Consider the following 20481-nt stretch of genomic DNA (forward strand, 5'->3'; position numbering starts at 1 on the left):
AATATTTTTAAATAGAAGATTTGCAAGGCATCTTAACTTGCAATAGTAAAAGAACCTTTTTTTTTTCAAAGTGTAGGTATCTTCCTCATGTTTGACTTAATTTTGTTTAAATCTACTACTTTAGGAACATTCCTTCTGGATTTTCTTTGTTTATTTATATAAACATGTTTTAAGTTCATGTATAAAAACCGTTAGCTGTTTATAAAATCTTATATGAGTTTTTATAAAATCTGTTGGCTCTCATCTTAAAGCCCAGCTTTTCCGATCAAATATATCATCCACTGCCACATGAACATGGTTATCTGGTCTTCTGTTCGATTCGCACATCGTGGACTTAAAAAAATCTCCCTTCCACTGTCATGTAAGTTACTTTCTCCCATTTCTTCAACCTTTTAACCTATTTGTGGATTTGCAAGTCGGGCAATCCTTCATTGTAAATTTGTTGCTTCAAAATCTTAATTTTACTTAAATTTCAACAAGAATTACATGGTAAAACCCTATCACAACTTCAAACCAATCTTGTTACTTATTTGATTTCTAGAAACAAGGCTTTATGATTCTTTGATTTACTGGATAAATATTATTGTACATTTAGCTTAATAGACGAATAGTTACTCGAATAGTTGAAATTATTAACATTTGGTTGTTCATTAACGTTTTATTTAATTTAAATATCACGAGGTGTAATTTATTAAGGCTTTAGTATTGTAAGAAATTCTATATAATGTTTATAACTTTTAAACATAAAAGTTTAACGATTGTCTGAGGGAAGTAACACGCATGAGTGACCAACCAAAGTTGTTATAGGTGTCATCGTCTGGAAGTATACAGTGTCACTTCTCACTCGAATGTTGAATACAAAGTTACAAACATAACTCTTTAGATTTTGCTTATTTGCTGGAAAAATCTGTTCTGTACTATTTCCAAAACTTTAAATACAAAAAAATGTTCTAATGCACTACTTTTCCATTATGCATGCAGCAGCCAACCTTTTCTCTAATTGGGTCAACATATAATAACTTTCAAATTGTCTCTTTTAAGCTTATGGAACATCTTGGACCATATACAGTTGAGCCTGTTTATGTAAAGCTCATAAAGGATAAACTTTTCAGCTCTTCCTTTTTGGGTAACAAATCAAGGAGGAACCATTTCGAGATTTTGGTGAGGGTATGCTTTTTTATTCCCAATATCACTCTTGGAAGCTTTGGGGCAATCACTCAGGTTTCAGTTATTGCTGTGAAACATACATTATTTGTAATTACTTTGAAATATAGTCTTTCAATGTTTGGTGTTGGGCTGCTACTTTCATTAAAACCAGATGCTGATACTGCAGGTTCCTATCATGCTTTTTCGGGGCTGTTTGCTTCTCGGGCTCATCAGTAGAGCCACTATAGGTTGGAATAATTTTTTAATAAGAAAGTTCTATTTATTCACTCTTGTATTGATGGTAGAAGAGTGGTTCAGGTTTTTGTTTGAAAACACAATCCTGTTTATTTGTGCACATTTGTATTCTTAGTATTATGGTTATGAATGTACTCTGACAGGGTGGTTTTTGGAAGAATGCACTTGTTGGATTTGGGTTGACATCTTATTGTGGTATGTCACTTTTAAACTTATGGTAAGTTGGATCTTTTGAAAGATCATATTTGTATTGTATCCAATACGACACAGTTAAAAGTATCAATATTGTTTGACATATTTCCTTGAATGCAGCTTGGTGTACCTTCATCACTTCCTTGGGGATTATACTTGCTGATCTGCCAGGTACGAGTCTGAAAGATCATATTTTTATTTTTAAATGCCATCTTTGAAGAAGAAAACATGTTTTGATGACGAACCTATAGCTTTGAATTTTAAAAAACAGCGGCCTTTACAAAAATAATAATTAGTAAAGTTTTAAATATAATCTCTAGCCAGTCATTTTTTTATATATTTTTGTTAAATTGGTATCTTTTGAAAAAGTATTTGTAAAATTAAATGGATGGCTTTTTGTTTGTATTTTAGTTTCCTTCCTTAAATCTCATAAAATTTATGTTTTTTTTTTCATTTTTTCATTTTCATTTAACATATAATTTAGTTTTTTGTGGAAGTATTTTATATATTTCTAAATATGCAATGTTGTAAAAAAATTGTCTACATTTTGATATAAGTTATATTGAAATCTAAGTTGTATCCAAATAAAGTAGTTTTATATTATGTGTTTAGCAGCAAATACTTTATTTTAGATACAACTCTATTTACAGTAAAATTTTAAGTAAATTACATGGTTTGTCTTTGTGCTACGCAAAATTTCACCTTTTGTCCCTAAGTTCGAGAAATTACGCATGGCGTCTCTACTGGACACATGACTGTCACGCCTAATTTAAAAACCAGGTAAACCCTCAAAATGAGTGACGTCCTCGCCATCCTGATTTGATCTTTCTCTCGTGGACATCCAATCCCTGGGACAAAAAAACTTGACAGTCACATTAACAGGGATGGTATGCTTAATTTCTCGAACTTAAGTGCGAAAGGTGTAATTCTTCTATAGCACAAGGATAATTTACTCTAAAATTTAGATCAAAATGTATGACAAGTTTTTTTAAACAAAGTACTGTATCTAGATTTTTTAATATCATTACAAATTATTAAATAAAAACTAATTTATATGTTAAATGAATTGAAATAATAAGAAATAAATTGCATTTTGTGAGAATTGATGGTTTGAAACTCATGATATGCGGATACGGTTATTTGTTTTTATGTTATTTAACACTTTTCAATTACGACCATGACTACTTTTAGATTAAAAGAGGTGCCTTGTACATGAATGAGTTTCTTTATTTTTATTTTATTTTACTCGTACATCATAAACATTTTTTTTCCTTGTGATTAAGCATAAAATTGCCAAACGATAATTGTAGTCGGGTATGATCTTGTTAACCTTTTTTTAAATCCAATTTTTGAAAGGAAAAAAAAGGGCATGTTTGGATGACAAAGCTTTGAATTTGAAAAAAAAGGACCTCCAGAAAAATGACAATTGGTGAGGCTTTAAAAATTACTAGTAAAGATGGCGTCATTGAAAAAGTATTTGTAAGAATGGATGGTTTCTTAATTGCTTGTATTTTAGCGTATCAGGGGTTTCAAACCATGGATCCTCTTCCTCATAAATTTGTTTCTATCTTGTAAATTTAAATTTGTTTTCTCTTTTTCTTTTTCTGTTTTATGTGCCATTTAATATTTTTCTTGGTAATATTATCTAAATAGCAGTTTTATTCACATTTATTTCTACATTTCAATAAAGTTTATAGAGATTTAAGGTATATCCAAATAATGTACTCGTATGTTTTGTATTACGTGTCTGAAAAAATTACTTTTATTCGATACTAATATGTTTTCATGAAAATTTTGAGTGAATTAAAGAGATTATCTTTGTGCTATGCAAATATTTCACCTATCGTTCTAAGTTCAACAAATTGCAAATATTGTTCTTACTGTTCATGCGATTTTCATGCCTTTGGCACCCGAGATGGATTTCCTTTAAGATTTATGTTAAGTTTACTTAAACTTACCATTTTACCCTTTCTACCCCTAGCCCCTTCCTTCCGATGATTTTAATCTTTCTCCCATGGACATCCATCCCTTGGATAAAGTTTTGATAGTCGCATGAACAATAGGGGCGATAGGCATCACTTGTTGAACTTTGGGATGAAAATTGAAATTCTTACATGACACAAGGACGATTTACTCTAAAATTTACCTCGAAATGTATGGCAAATTTCTTCTAACAAAGCTATGTGTTTAGATTTTGTTTTAAATAGTAACCCAAGTTTTGAAATTGTTTCAATCAGGTCACTCATTAAAAGTTTTGTTTCAATCAAATAACTAAAGTTTCATTTTTGTCTAATCCTAGATATTTTACCTGGATAGCAGGTTATGTAGGTGTTTTTTTATTTCTAAATAGTTTGACATTGCAAAAAAAATTTTAAAACTTTACAAAATTAGTAAAATTTGAGAAAAAAAAATTTAATTGCAAAAAATTGCAAAAAAAAAATCAATTTTTTTTTGCAATTTTCAGTTTTTTTATTTTTTTGAATTTTCCAGATTTTTTTTGTAGTTTTTCCCAATTTAAAAATTATTTATCCCATTTTTTAAAAAACATTTTGTAATGTCAAACTATTTAGAAATAAAAAAACCTACATAACCTGCTATCCATGTAAAATATCTAGGATTAGAACAAAAATGAAACTTTAGTGATCTGATTGAAACAAAACTTTTAATGAGTGACCTGATTGGAACAGTTTCAAAACTTGGTTACTATTCTATAGAGTAATCCCATTTTTTAAACATTAAATATTTCAAATTATTAAACAAAACAAACAAACGTATCTAGTGAAATCCCATATATAGCAAAAACTATTAGTATGGTCTGGGAAGGGTAGGACAAAGCAAACTTTTCTTTATTACAAATTAATTAAAACATTAAATGAAAATTGGGAAAAAAAAAGAAATTAAGTGACATTAAGGATAGAGAATCTGTGGATTGAAACTAGGGGTGTTCAAGAAATCCGAAATTCGAAAAAAAAACGATATTCGAACCGAAACCGAAACCCAAATAAATCGATCTGAATTCTTATTTGGATCGGATCAATCCGAATAACTAATTCGGATCGGATTCGGATATGGAGTTTTAAAAAATTCGGATTATTCGGATATCCGTTTAATCCGAATAAAAAATAATCCGCTATTCGTTTAATATGAATAAAAAGCATGTTTTTAGTGGTATTTTCCGGTTTGGTATATTTATTAGACTGTTATCTGAAGTTTGAACTTTAAATTTGTGTTAAGAGTAATTCGTATTTTCCTGTTTGTATGTTTATTGTGATTTTAAACTATTAAATGTTAGGAACAAAAAAATTAGGAAAATGTTTTATGTTTATTTCGGATTATTTGGATATTATCCGAATCCAATCCGAAGTGAATTCGGATAGATTCGGATCGGATTTCGGATAGGGTCCAGAAACTTTCAAATCCGAATAACCCGAGCCGAATAAACCAAATAATCTGTTATCCGATCCGATGAACACCCCTAATTGAAACCCCGGATACACCAAACTACAAAAAGAATACCCATTTTTACAAATACTTTTTCAAAAAGCAAATAAAATAAAATTCTAGCTGTTAGATATAATATTATGTATTAAGTATATCAAATATGCGAATACAGTTACTTGTTTTTATGTGAAAAATAATTTTCAACTACGCCGGTGACTACCTTTAGTTTGAAATCCAGAGGTGCTTTTTACTTGATGAATCACGTTTTCTGAGTAACGTTCTAGAGGTGGTCGGAAAAACCTTGCCTGAATGATATGACCGGCGTCGGAACATGGAGACGAACAGTGGTGATAGACTGATAGTTGCCATATTTTTAGTTGTTTTAATGGTGACTTTTGTATAATTTAAAAAGTTATAAAAGTTACTTTGTAGAACAATAGAAAATCATACAAATGCGGTTTCATGTCTAGAAAGCCATTAAAACATTATTTTTATTACCATCTGAAACTCAATACAGATTAAAACATCTGATTTGGAAACACAAAAGTGTCCCCGGTTTCTTCCACATCGTTGAAAAACTCATCAACGTTGTAAAACGGTTCAGTAACCGGCGGCCGATTGACAATCTGCTCTCCGTAAGCAACATTCGGATTTTGACTTGCAAGGTTACTCAGGTTAGGGTCAAACATGTTCATGTTGACCACACTGTTGTATGGAGCAAATGACCCATCTGGATTCATGGGCTGGAAATTATTTAGGTGGTGACCAGGGGGGACTACAAGGTTGGGCACGGGTTCAAGTTGTGGTGCACCCTGCAGCGCGTTAATCGCATTGAGTCTCGAGGTTCTTAATTCGTTTTCCAACCTCGCTAGTTCCTCCTGCAAAGATGCCACCTACAATGACAAATATCATAAGTTTGAATGTTTATGTTTGTTAAAGATAGAATGTCTATAGTATTAGCATGTACCTGCTGTGACAATTTTAAGACAATAGCGTGACAACCACCAACAGGGTCACGTTGCCTAGCCTGAGCTTCAAAATAAAGACTCCGAACTGCTTCGTGGCGTTTATCCGGTGGAATTTGCTCCAAGAGCTTTGTGAGGTTGCGGGCGCCAATCACCCTGTGAATGGCTGCAAATAGTGCTCCTCCATGTTCCGGGTCAAAATAAGGGGCAAGGATGCACTCCTTTTCACACTTCCTTTTTAAATGCTTGCAAGCACCGCAAGAGACCATGCCTCGCGATCTTGAGCCCTGGTGCATGTTCGGGTTCATCATTGGTCTACTTGACGAAGTAGCCTGCATACCCGTGCCCCTCAGCTGACTGTACAGTTGCCTGCTCTCATTGTTTGGTTCTGACATGTTCGAAAGACGAGTATGGAGTACTGTTCATTGAATGTGGTTATATAGCCATTATTAAAGGCCTGGACATGTGAAGGTTATGAGGGTCGCGAGGATTGTAACGGCTTAGATACGGACAAATAGTTTGACAAGCATGTTCCGCGAGCGAGTTGTCATCAGGAAAATGCCTAAAATACCCTTAGAATAGCGCGACAACTTTGATTCTTTGTGACTTTTTAATGAGTATTATGGTAAATTTTCATGTAAAGATATTAGTAAAAGCCAGGTTATTCCATATTGGATGTCACAAGATCTATGATCTATCTATGAAATAAACCATGGGAAAATGTAATCAACTTGTTTTGGTGATTAAAGTAAACCGAAAGTGATAATCGAAACTATAACTTATTGCTTTAAGACGAATGATCTATCACTAAAGCAATGCCTTCTATGATGTATCTATGAAATAAACCATGGGAAAATGTAATCAACTTTGTTTTTGTTATAAAAATAAACCGAAAGTGATAATCGAAACTATAACTTATTGCTTTAAGACGAATGATCTATCAATAAAGCAATGACTTGTGTTGAAGAATATTCTCTAAGCTTGTTTTCAATCACTTGACAACATACAACGAACTAATGAGTAGCATACATGATCAACATTGTATGGTGATAGTAACTAATAAGTCGATTAAACTTACTAAGTTTCCATAGTTACAAAGGTTGTGATTTGTGTATAGAAAATAAATTATGACTACTATAGTATGTCTTTGTGACCTTTTTAATGGTCATGAATCATGATATTACTTTAAATACACATTTTTTTATGAATTCATAATTATTCATTGTAAATGCAACCTTAAAGGTCATGAACCTTTGAACCATCATCCTTTGACAACCACAACCTTTAATATGTGTGTAGCGCGAGTAACCAAATTGTTGCGGCCCGATTCTATGTTTCTCTTTTACCTAATATTCAACAAAATATACTTGGTCATATTAAAAGTATTCCCAGCAATTTCTAGCCCATTTCCAAAATAAGTCCATGATTGACAAGACCTAATAAGATTTTGAAATCCTTAGGGTCCTTATGCATATTAAATGTAGAATTTTGTATCTTAAACCTTTAAGCATATACTAGACGAAAACTTTTCTTCGTTCCATTCATTCAAACCCATTGCAAATAAGTCATTTAACTTACCATGGGTTGATATCTTGGTTTCTCAAAATGCTTATAGTAAGCGTCATCACTTGCTCGCTTGCACTTGAACATTCAGATAGTCAAAACATTATTAAGAATGTTCCCTTAACTAAAGCACCTTAACGGCTTAACACCATATGTGATGTAGTTTCATTAAGAAAGTTATTCAACCTTCTTAAACATTAAGGTCCCAAGTTTTGCTAACTTTGTGATGGGATCATAAATATCGCAAACTTCAATTATGTTTGGATGTAAACTCTCACTTGATCTTGAAATCGGTGAAATAACAAGTATTGAGTCAAGGTTATATCATGGGGTGATTAGTTATAGGGCCAATGTGTCTTTGTTTATTGATATTGTGTTATATTATTCAATATTATGCTACATTTTGTTCGGCATTGTCATATATTTTGCAGTCTAGTGTCTTTTTTTTATTTATCATTGCATTTTTTTTATTTTCGACACTGTGTTTTTTTTCTCGACATTGTGGCTTTTTCATCTTTTAATAAACGAGAAAGACGGGTGAAACATTTTAGTTTTTTTTTTATGTTTTGAGTTATTGTTTTTTTAATGATTTTTTTGCCACAAATCTTTCTCACACTTCTCATTTTTTATCTCAATTTGCATTTTAATGTTTTCCGATAACTATAATACGTAAAGAAAGAAAAGATTAAAAGTTGTATTTGTTTGAGAATACGCTTTTGTCCTCCCTTGTCTAACCTTGTTCAAGACCAAAAATTCGTAATAGGATGAGACAATAAATAATCCGACTACGAGGTCACTAATGAAACAATATTAAATTCAAATATGTTATTCAACTTGTATCATGTATCTATCATCTTATTGGACCTTCACCACGACGGCTCGACCATGCTCACCAACCCTCAAATATATGTTTTATATTATTTTTGCAAACATGTACTATTTATTTACTTACGACTTCTATATAAAATGTTTTTTTTTAATTTGTTCAAAAATAACATTAGGACTTAAACTCAAAAACTTTTAATTGCACCAAAATAATCATACTCGAAACTAACAAGCTAGCTTTGCCCAGCTCGATTAATCTTAACGAGCTGAAATTCCAGCTTAAACTAGAACAAAAAAAAAAGCTCGAGCCAACTCCTGGTTCGACGATATACTTTACACATCTCAATTTTATATTATCCATAACACGAAAATCATTCAAACATATTTTTATAATATATTTATCACCTTTCAAGTTTTTTCCCTGGAAAATCAATTTAAGTTCACGGTTATTTTTATATAGTTGTATCAGATTAAAATAATATTGGATGACATGGATTGAAAATATCTAAACAACATCAAATGGCTTAATTAATCTATTACAAAAAATAAAATAATAAATAATAAACTTTACCGAAAAAGTTTACCAAGTTACCGATTTACAATGGATTAGAAATTTGGAATGTCAAACACCGTCGCTCACCAGAACGCGTGGCGACCACATCCCTTCTCGTTTTCTTTTTAATTTATTTTATTATCTTTTTGAATCATTTTTGTTTATGATACTTTTTTAAGACTTTAATTTTTAACTAAATATCTTTAATTTTAACTAAAGAATTCAAAAACACTGAAAATGTGAGAAAAATTGAGTTTGCTATTTGATTCATTTTATGAGTCTTAATATTTTTTCGATTTTTTTTCTATAAATAATTATATACAATATCGTTTATTATTATTATTATTATTATTATACAATTTGCATGTTATGTTATTTATGTTATGTTGTTAATTAGTTGTTGGAGTGGTAAGAGAGAGACTTAATTTAGTTTGATGCCCACATGCTTTAATTTAGGCGACACCGGGTAATGATGAAAGAGTAGACATGTATGTGACGTTCACTAGTTGGATCCTTAAACTAAATGAAACTTATCTAACCACATTGTCGTGCCTTCGGGTGAGTGTTTACGGACGTTGGCCTTAAGTAGGTGTTTTTCCCATATTAAAAGACAAGTATATCCCGATATAATAAATTTAATTAGTGACTTATTTGAATCATTACATATTAAAAACAATATATATCATATCTTAGATTACATTATATTATATCATTACAATAATACAATAATTCATTGGTTGTTTTTCAGTTAAATATTGCTCACATGTTTTGCTAACATGTGTTCACATGTTTTCTTTGTAATTTCGATATCAAAACAAAAAATTAATGTTTAATCAAAGATATATTTGCTTTATACAAACCAATTAATTATTATTATTATTATTATTATTATTATTATTATTACATCAACTTACTAGTTTGAGCTTCCCGTTACGAGTGTTTGTTTTATTTTTTCGCGTGGTTTTGTTTTTATATATATATATAGAGAGAGAGAGAGAGGGCGGTTAACGTACGTTAATTGCTTATCGTACAAACAGTACGTGACACAATCAAGCGTCCGATCAATATTTTTAAAAACGTGCCTCTTTCTTCAAAAAGGGTAACATCGTCAATTATTATCCCTAAAATCACTCTCAATTAAGCGAGCGGTTACCATAAACTTAATCTCGGCGACGAAAGCGTACTAATTCAATCAACTGTTCCGGCGACGAAACAACTGAAGCACACTACATTCAATCGAAAAATGAAGATGGATAAAACAAAGGAACAAAGATCAAAGTTTAAACAAGACAAACCTCAGATTATTAGTAAATAATGTGTTTGTTTATTATTCCTGTAATCGTTTTAGGTTTTAGAAATCAATAAATCAGTAAACTGTAATCGTTTTAGGGTTTAACTTTATCTTAAATTGTATTAATTATTGTTTATTACGTTGTCAATTAACCTCTGTTGGCATGCGTCTGTAAGTCTTGTTTGTGATAACTAAATAACAGGTTCCTTAAATGGTCTTGTGCGTTTGGCATGCGTTTGGGAGTCTTGTTTGTGATAACTGAATAACAGGTTCCTTAAATGGTCTTGTGCGTTTGGCAAGCGCTTGTCATGCGTTTCGGAGTCTTGTTTGTGATAACTGAATAACAGGTTCCTTAACTGGTCTTGTGCGTTTGGCATGCGTTTGGCAGTCTTGTTTGTGATGACTGAATAACATGTTCCTTTATGAGTTCTTGTACGTTTGGCAAGCATTTGGTAGTCTTCTTTGATATGACTGAATAACAGGTTCTTTAACTGCTCGTGTGCGTTTGATGAGCGTTAGGTAAGCTTGTTTGTTAACAGGTTATTTATCAGGTTCCTTAATTGTTCTTTAACAACTAGTTTTGCATATAGTATTAGGCGTTTGATGAGCGTTTTAAAGTTATTTAACATTTGAGTTTTATGTGTGATTAGTTAAGCGAAAGGTTAAAACAAAACAAATTGATGCCGGAGTCAAAAAGCTTAAGACAAAACATGTTGAAGCAAACTCTGATTCAGACTTTGAAGTTCCAATCAACGAATTTTTATCAAAGAAGAGGAAAGAGGTGGAAGAGAGTAGTTAGACTCAGACTTCCGAAAACCAAGGAGGAAGGTTGTTAAAGAAAAGAAACCAGCTGAGAGGGTACAAAGGAAACCTTTTGTTGAATTTCTAGACAGAAAGTTGTGGCTCAGATGTGCACCATTTAACATTGTCGATGCAGTGAGTGCAATGAACTCTGCCCAAAAAGATTGTTTGAAAGAAACGGGGTTTGGTTCAATATTAAACCTGCAAATTACCCAAACTCCATCAATGTTAGAGCATTGGTTGCTGATGAACTACGATCACCGGTTTAATGAATTGAACATCGGCAGCGGTGTTATTAAGATAACAACAACAAAAGTTCATGAGGTGTTGGGTATACCAATGGGTAAATACCCGTTTTAGACAGGAGTAGACCAAGGTTGGGGGATGATGCAACTACTGATATGTTCAAGAACCAATTCCCGATTCCAAGAATAACTATAAAGCATGTGAGAGAGAAATTGACGAATGATCAAGGAGTTTGTGACATGTTTAAAATTAATTTCCTTGTGTTGTTCTACACGTGTATAGGTTTTATTACAAAATCAACAACAATCAACCAACGATTCATCTCCGCAATCGATAATCTCACAGATATTCCAAACATGGACTGGGGCGGCTATGTAATTGAAAACCTAAAGATGACAAAGGAAGAATGGAAAGATGAAAATGTACAATAAAATGGTCCAATCACCTTTCTTACGATGCTTTACACACATGAGTACCAGAAGAAATATGGTACATTTGGGGCTCCGGTCACAACACCTGCAGTCAACTACATAACAACAACAACTCTTGGAAGGATGGAGAAATACTTGTATAATAATGGACCTCCTGTATATGATGATTCTGAAAACGAGGAATACGCTCTTGCGTATGAGAATGTTGAAAACGAGGAAGCTAAAGATGATACTGCTGATGCTGCAGCTGCTTGTAAAAATGATGTTGAAGCTTCTGGTGAGATTGCAGCCACCGGTTACAAGATAATTCTTGAGATTGCAGCTGCTGAGAGATTGCGGCTAAAGATGATACTGCTGATTTTGCAGCTGCTGGTAAAGATGATGTTGTAGCTTCTGGTGAGATTGCAGCCACCGGTGACAAGATAACTCCTGAGATTGCATCTGCTGGTGAAATTGCATCTGCTGCTGATAATACAATTGATATTCCTTCTGTTGATAAACCTGCACAAACAGTTGGTGGGGCACCTGCTGGTGACAACGCGATACATCAGCCTGATACAGATGGTGATAACCAAAAACATGGTAACAAAAAACTTGTTATTTTCATCTAATGTGTATTTCTTTTAATGATACATTAACATATGTCAGGGGCAGATGGGGTAGTGAAACAGAATCAGATAATGCCGATCACAATGCCGAAGGCGAATTTGATGATGATGATACTTATTCACATTTGAGTTTGCAAATGCCATTGGGAACACACACGCAAGAGCTGGTCGACTTTTATATGACCCCACTTCAGCTGTCTGGAATATCTGCTTACCTACCACCAAAAGAAACAAAGGAAGAAAAGGTAAGACATACATAAAATCAGAATATCTTAATTTAATTAAAAACTATATTTTCATTTTACAGTCTTGGAATAAGAAAATGGATAAGAAGATGAAGAAATTTAAAATACTTTGCAAAGAAATCAATAAATTAGTCCATGAAGGGAAGGAAAAATATCTATCAAATCCACATATCTTTACTAGGTGTTGTGATTGTGAAGACATGTTCAATCCTAATGTGGTTACCAAAACACATGAAAGTGAACCCATGAAAAACAACACACTCCTTAATTTATGTGAGAAAAGCAATCTAACTCTTTATAAAAAAAATATATATATGTCTTTGAAAGTTTCCACTTCTTTTACAGCTGTCGCAATTGAGACAGTTCATTCAGATGCAGTAGTTGGTTCAGATACTGTGCTTGGTGAAGAAGGAAGTGGTACGATTCCTGAAGTTTATAATCTATCAGAAGAAAAGAAAAAATCTGGGGAAACTGTTGATGATGCAGGAGTTAGTGGTGCAGGAGTTAGTGGTGCAGGTGTTGGTGATGCAGTGGTAAATACAGAGGTTGAGGGACACGAAAAAGGTAATAAATTAAAAACTTCTTTTATACAACTTAAAAGAAATATTATTTATAAAAGATTAAATAACAACTGTCATTGGTAATGAATCTCAACTAAACAAAGATGAAGAAATTAATGTAACAAAGCTAGAAGGGAATAATAAACTTGATTCAGTTGTCTCTACAGTACTTGCATGGGCAAAAGAAGGTATTTTTATTCTTAAATAATAAACTTAAACGCTTGTCAAACGCTCTGTTAGTATGTTTAAACTTAAACGCTATCTTAAGATTCACAAGTTGGATCGAAAGACGACAAGATGGAACACACTGTTGCAAAAGAAGCTGAAGGTATTAAACGCTTCTTATCTATATTTTTTTCTTAAACACTTATCTCACTTGAAGCTCATGTAGTGCATCAAAAGGAAGCAGAAATTCCAAAAGAAGCTGAAGGTATTAAACAATTCTTAAATGCTTATCTATATTTTTTTTTACAATTTTCATACATAAACGCTTTCTACACGCTCATACTTATTGCTTCACAGTTATCTCGCTTGAAGCTCATGTGGTGCATGTTCATACAAATGCCCAAGAGTCTAGTTCCCTTGCATCAGAGATGATACAAGGAGGAGAAAACAAAGATGATGTTGATCCCATAAACACTGATGCAACTCTCGAAGATATCATAGGTAAGACATAAAAAAAATGCATTTGCTTTATAAAAAAAATTTTAGTAACCTGCTTCAGTGACTTTAACTTGTTTTTCAGTTACTAGAATTGAAGAGAAAAACCAAGTGAAAATTTCAAAAGCTGAAGCTGAGATGTCATAAAGTGAAAATTTCATAACACCGACATCAACTTCAAAAATGATACCCAAAATTACATCTCCTGTATCATTAATACAAGAAAATAAAGACAAAGAGTTGGTGAGAGAAGAACGAAAAAGAAAGTTACCTCCTGCATTGAGATCACCATATGTTTTAAGAGAGGTTGAACTAAACACAACAGTCACAGATGATGAGAAAACAATTGCAGGGTATATATTTTTTTGCCTTAACGACATATGGGAAGAAGTTTTCAAGAGTACTTACACCGATTCATTTAAGGTGATTTTTGAGAGTTTTTTTCCTGGTTTATATATAAGAACAAACGCAATGAATGCATTCTGTGAACTCATGAACGTTGAAGAAAAGAAAAAATCTGCAGAATCACCATTCAGGTTCTTTGGTACAAGCACACTGCTGGTATGCTTTAACTATACATGTTATCTTAAAAACGCTTGTTAAACGCTTGTTAAACTTATTATTTGAATTCTTATGCAGACAAGCGACCATTATAATGAGGAATTTGGTCACACAAACGAACAAAGACTCGATGTGTTTACGGACAACATTGAGAAAGAGCTGATGAGGTCTGATGTCAAAACAATGAAGAGAGTTGTTATTTTCTTCGTGCCAATACTAGATAGAGATCACTTCTATGTGGTTGTTTTCAACCTTCAAACCGGAGTGATAGAGTTGCTTGACAACAGTGGACATCAAGAAGTACCAGCTAATAAAAAGTTTAAAAACCCGGAAGACAAACAAAAAGAAATCAAAAGACTTTTTGTAGAACGATACAAAAAGCATCCCCAAATCCTGGTAAACGCTCAACAAACTCTCAACAAAAAATCTATTATAATATTTGTGAATTACTTAATTGCTTTTAATGTATTTTTAGATAACCGTCTTCTACATGTATCTTAAGAAAATCAATCACCCCATTGCTGAACAAATCAGTAAGGCTCCAATCACAAGAATAAGGATGTCATGGAGAACAACCGAAAACGGGGTAGATTGTGGGATTTTTGCTATGAGACACATGGAGAAGTATGATGGGAAGAAACCGTGGACGTGCGGATTTTACAAGGAATGTCCAAGACAAGTGAATCAGCTAAGAAAGTTGAGGACAAAGTATTTGGCAAAAATCCTTCTGTCAGATATAAACAAGAATAGAGATCAACTAATCGAGAAGGCGCAAGAATTTATGGAAAATAACGACAAAGAAATGTCCGCGGAGGAGATGGTTGAAGAACTCAAAAGAAGGCAAACACTAATTTGAATTTGTTGTCTATTTTAGTCAATGGCCTTATGTTATAAACAAACAACTAACAACAACATTGGAATTTTATTATTACCACACAAAATACTACGGAGTACATGATTAAAAAAAAACATTACAAAACGCTCATGAAACTCTCAAACATCACCCACTTGCCTCCTACTCTAATAGTGACTTGAGAAAATCCAACTTCAATTTAATTGAACAGTTTAGCTCAAGAATTGCATTTGATAAATCTTTGAACTGTTCTAACTCATTCTTCCCTATGTCAACCATAAACAAAACCGCAAGATCTCGGATAGCACTGGCAGGAATTTTGACAATAACGTTTGTAATAACATCCCTGTAATCCATGTTATTATTAAGCATCACAAACTCATGTGTTAGCTTGTCACGACAAGCTTTGTCGGCGGCTACCTGCTCAACAATTTTCATCTTCAACGCTTCCTTGAAAGATGATGAAGATGATGAGGCATCCATTATAACTGATTTTGAGATGGGTGGATATAACTGTGACAAAATATAACATATATATAGGAAAAATATCACGGACCAAATAGTACAAAAAAAGGACAAAACAAACAACTGCAGGGTCACGGACCAAAAATAGTGAAAAAAATAATAATAAAATGACAAAACGCTTGAACAACGCTCATAAGTGCATGCTCATGGACGCAACATACCAACAGTGTAAGTTCATTACACTCTTGTATGAGACGCTCATTATACGCTCTTGTACGCTTTCACACGCTAAGCCATCGAATCTCGTTAAAAAAAACTAATTTCTAATCTAGTTTTGTCAAAAACTTAAAATTACATTTATTACAACTCATCTACCAAAATTTAAGTCCAAAGAAAAAAAATTTTTGTAATGATAGCCAACATCTAATCACTTAAATTAAATTACACTATGTCAACAACCAAACAACATTAAAATATATATATCACGCTTGTATCACACTTAAAATATAATAAATGCAGTTTGTGTGATGATCATAGCCTACATCAAATTAAATGGCATAGAACAAATAAACTATATCTCAACTACCTACAATTAGTAGACATCCAAATTATGTCTATATATTTCACATGTATTGTTGTTAATCATATCACACAAAAAAATTCAAAAAAAAAACACACACAAATGTTTTCAAGTGATAAAGCCGTGAAAAGCATGGTGAATGCAAAACTTGATCTTGAGAAACAAAAAGACGAGAAGTTTCTCAACGCCCTTCAACACTCACAGGCCTACGTGCTTCAAGAGAAATCAAAAACTCTTGATGCATACAATGAACTCATGCAGCTACCAAACAGTGAGTTCAAGGCACAGACTGCTGAGTTCCTCAAGCAGCAGACTACATGCTACAACTCCGTGTATGGTACTTTGGTTGACACGGTTTCAAATTTGTCAGCCAACATGGAGTTCAAGGAAGATGGGCGTGAGAAGATCAAGAAACAGGGAGCGGTGGGGGTTGATGGGGTTTGGGTTGATGGGGTCTGATGATGATGGGGTCTGATGGGGTGTAACCATTAAAATAAATAAATAAATAAATAAACTTTTTATCTTTTGTTATACGTTTGTGATACTCTTGTTATACGCTTGTCATACGCTTGTTATACGTTTGTGAAACACACATCATAAAACCAAAAAAAACTCTTTTTCTATCTAAAACAATCAATCACATTTGTCATACTCTTTGTCATACGCTTGTGAAACGCTTGTGTAACAAAAGGTACCTACAAAACACACAATATAAAAACACAAAAAAACTAAACTTCCTACGAATTCATTGTTGCGGTTGCTGCTGCATTGCTTTACAAGTTCGGCTGTTGTGGCCAGTTTTGTGACAAATTTGACACTCCCTATAACCCTTCCCAGAGCGACTAATGGCTATCTATTTCTTCGATTTAATTCTTTTGTGCGAGCCACGACCCTTGTTTCTTATTCCAGTAGGTACACGAACAGTAACTTCTGATGGCTGTTCAAAACCTAAAACAACAGCAAATCTATCCCTTTTAGATGGACGTACCCTTTCATACCGAGTTAAGTCTGCTTTTTCAATCATCAAATTCATCTCATCTCTAACTTTAATCAATTCATCAATATCTGCAACATAACTATTGATAAGGTATTCACCGGCATACTTTATTTCTCTTGAAATTTCTTTTATCTTCATGTTCTGATCATTCACAAACTCTGACATTGGAACTGTTCTGATATTCACCGCAGCCTCTTTCCTCCATCGATCATTTATATATCTTTTAGGGAATTTCTTGACTTGATACATATTCATGACGTAGAAAATATGACGACATAACAAACCATATTGTTCGAATCTTTTGCAGGAGCATGTTGCAATAGACTCTTTACCAAACTCACCGTCCTTTTTAAACTCAACCTAAAAAAATAAAACTCTTATTAAAGGCTTGTTATTTAACTTAATCTTAAACAACTTTAAACTAAAACGCTTAATAAATGCTCATAATTACCTCCAAAAAACCTGGAACATACACATTAAAATCCATTATTTTACACCTCAAAAACCCTCCTTCTTCTTCACATGAACTGAATTGTGAAACACCACCAACAATTTCATTCATTTCATCTTGAAGATCATTAAATATAGCTCTTGTATATATTCTAACCGCTTCTCTTTCTAGATAACTTCTGGTTTCTAACTGCGGATACGTGTACCTACTATCATGATCACACCGTCTGCCATTGTATCTCTGTATCTCCATACAAAAATCAAAATGGTTGAAAAAATCAACCAATGTTAATTGAGAATTTGTAGCTTTTCCAAAAAAATGGTTTTCGCTCTCTGATCTTGATGTTGTACGCATCAATCCAGACAAAAGTTCATCTGTATAAAAAGCAGGTATCCAGTCAAATCTGATTTCATACATATCAGTAAGCCATTTATTCTTGTCAAGCTCAAACTCAACCATTATAGCCTGCCATTTTTCCTCAAATTCTGAAGGACTAATTGAATCGGTCCACACAATGTTACATAGCCTACTCTTAAAATCTTCGTTGTTACATAAATCAGCCCCCACCTGATACACAAAAAAACATATTAAAACGCTTGTGTAGACGCTCGTTGATACAATATATAATCATGTCACGCTCACATATTAAAACATCAAAAACAAAAAGACGACTGCCATTAAACGCTTGTCAAACGCTCATTATTCAACCAGCCTAAAACACGATTAAGAAAGTTACCTTGTCAGCAACTTTCTTCATGATATGCCACATACATAACCTATGCCTTGTATTTGGAAACACAGCTGCAATAGCTTGCTTCATAGCAGGGTCTTGATCAGTAACAATAACCTTCGTGCTTGACCAAACGACTTTAGTAACATTTTCAATAACCATGTGTACGATTCAATAGTTTCAGAAGCTAGTAAACCAGCACAGACAGTAACACTATGACAATGGTTATCAATTGTCGTGAACGGGACAAAACCATCTTGTACCTGTACATAGAAAATCATATAAAAATACACACAAAAACATATACATACACACAATCCTATACATACGCACAAACTTACTTGTTAGTCTTAAATGTAGCATCAAAAGATATAATATCCCCAAATGCAAGTTAATTACTCTTTGAAGTCTCATCAGCCCAAAACATACGAATTAACTCACGATCATCATTGACATCATATTCAAAAGAATAATCGGATGAAAATGTTTTCTTCGCACACAATCTCTGAACAATCATTGCAGCATCATACTCTCCAATATAACAGTTCAAATTTTGTCTAAAATTCTTACAATCATCTTTAGTTGCACCTACCTTTTCAAACCCACCGTACTGTGTTCTCATAAGGTTAAACGCTTTAACTGGTCCCAAGTTCATATTAGAAAGCTCATAAATAGCTTCCTCTTGGACATGTGTTAACTTTCTCGCAGAACGAACAAACTGCATATCAGAATCTGCAACCATTCTATGATTATGTCCTTCAACAAAATCATCTACCTCGAAAAAACCACCGTCAACAGATTTCAACTGTATGTGTGCTCTACAACCACATCTAATTGTCGGCCTCTTCCTCCTTTTGTAATATGGCTTGCTTGATTCATTACAATCACCTTTTGAATCACACCTTTTAGCTGGCTTGTAACCTTCTTTACAACATCTAAAGTACTTGGTCTTCAGTACACCACCATGCACATAAGATCCACCTTTACGAGCCCCAAATCCAGCTTTTTTAGCATATTCACAATAAAAATCAAATGCTTGATGAATTGACGACAACATCATTCCTTTAACATGTCTGTAAGAAGAAGCAACTTCAGGAATGATATCAACCCCTTCACCTTCAACCAAAACACTTGATTCATCTACGCAAAACATAAAAAAAATTATAATCCATAGACGCTAAACACACGCTCAAAATTATAATCAATCCGCTTTAACAATCCTAATAGTAACACGCTCATAAGACACTCATATTATAAAACGTTAATCAGATATAGTAACACGCTCATGATACGTTCGTATTATGAAACATCAAAACACAGAGGCAGTCCTAATATGAAAACGCTCGTAAAACACTCACAAAATCAAACTAGACTAATCATGAGAACTAACATACAGAATTATAAAACGCTCATAACACGCTCATATTATAAAACGTTATAATCAGCTTATAATCAGTTATATTAACACGCTCATTATACGTTCATATTATGAAACATCATAAAATCAAACTAGACTAATCAATTATCTACAGTGACTTAATTCAAAAACAGCAAAAACTTACATTCGCGATCGTCTTCCATTTCAAAACCCTAAAATCACAAAATAGCTTGAAAAAACTGATTCGTGAACTCAATTGATAGTTTTTGGTAAAAAAATTTGTTTCGTAAAATAAGAAATTGATTTTGATTAAGCTAAATATCAGGATCGTAACCGTTTATACGCGAATTACCAAATTTAAATGAAGAATCAAAAAGACAATCGTACCCTTCTCGCTTAACCGTTTTCAACTGAATCGTAAGTGTAGATGGACACTTGCTGTTGTCGCTTACAGTTTTGTACGATAAGGATTTTCGTATTCCATCTTCTCTCTCTCTCTATATATATATATATTGGGGGAGGTTCATGTAAATTTTAATCTTAACATGAAAACGTATGAAATAATACCAATTTATAAAAAAATGAGAACGTAATAAACAATACCAACTACAATACCAATCTACATAAACTATGATTTGTAATAACAAAGAAAAAAAGCCTAAAAATTTCAACAAAAGAATCAAA

General features: G+C 33.0%; 1 protein-coding gene and 1 long non-coding RNA gene across 2 annotated transcripts; one reads left to right on the forward strand and one right to left on the reverse strand.

Moving 5' to 3' along the window:
* The first annotated feature begins 1593 nt into the window (after nt 1-1593).
* On the forward strand, nt 1594-6557 carry LOC143627972 (uncharacterized). The gene is made up of 3 exons (XR_013152675.1): nt 1594-1618; nt 1714-1764; nt 5639-6557. It is a non-coding gene; the product is annotated as an uncharacterized LOC143627972 (long non-coding RNA).
* An 11111-nt stretch (nt 6558-17668) lies between these two features.
* On the reverse strand, nt 17669-20000 carry LOC143627945 (protein FAR1-RELATED SEQUENCE 5-like). The gene is made up of 6 exons (XM_077097648.1): nt 19982-20000; nt 18819-19559; nt 18731-18738; nt 18588-18682; nt 18426-18543; nt 17669-18256 (listed from the first exon to the last, which is right to left on the reverse strand). The coding sequence occupies exons 1-6, from the start codon at nt 19998-20000 to the stop codon at nt 17669-17671; spliced, it is 1569 nt and encodes a 522-aa protein (XP_076953763.1).
* Nucleotides 20001-20481: the final 481 nt, after the last annotated feature.

This window comes from Bidens hawaiensis, unplaced genomic scaffold (genome assembly GCF_021521415.1).
Source record: "Bidens hawaiensis isolate Kalapana, Puna unplaced genomic scaffold, B.hawaiensis_p1.1 tig00004748_1, whole genome shotgun sequence".
NCBI lineage: Eukaryota > Viridiplantae > Streptophyta > Magnoliopsida > Asterales > Asteraceae > Bidens > Bidens hawaiensis.

Bases quoted from the DNA above. Each gene is read 5' to 3' on its own strand.
- LOC143627945 (XM_077097648.1), bottom strand. The intron at 18,544-18,587 runs GTACACATGGTT...CGTTTGGTCAAG, and splicing joins GCTTCTGAAACTATTGAATC to CACGAAGGTTATTGTTACTG. The intron at 18,257-18,425 runs GTAACTTTCTTA...TTTGTGTATCAG, and splicing joins TGAAGAAAGTTGCTGACAAG to GTGGGGGCTGATTTATGTAA.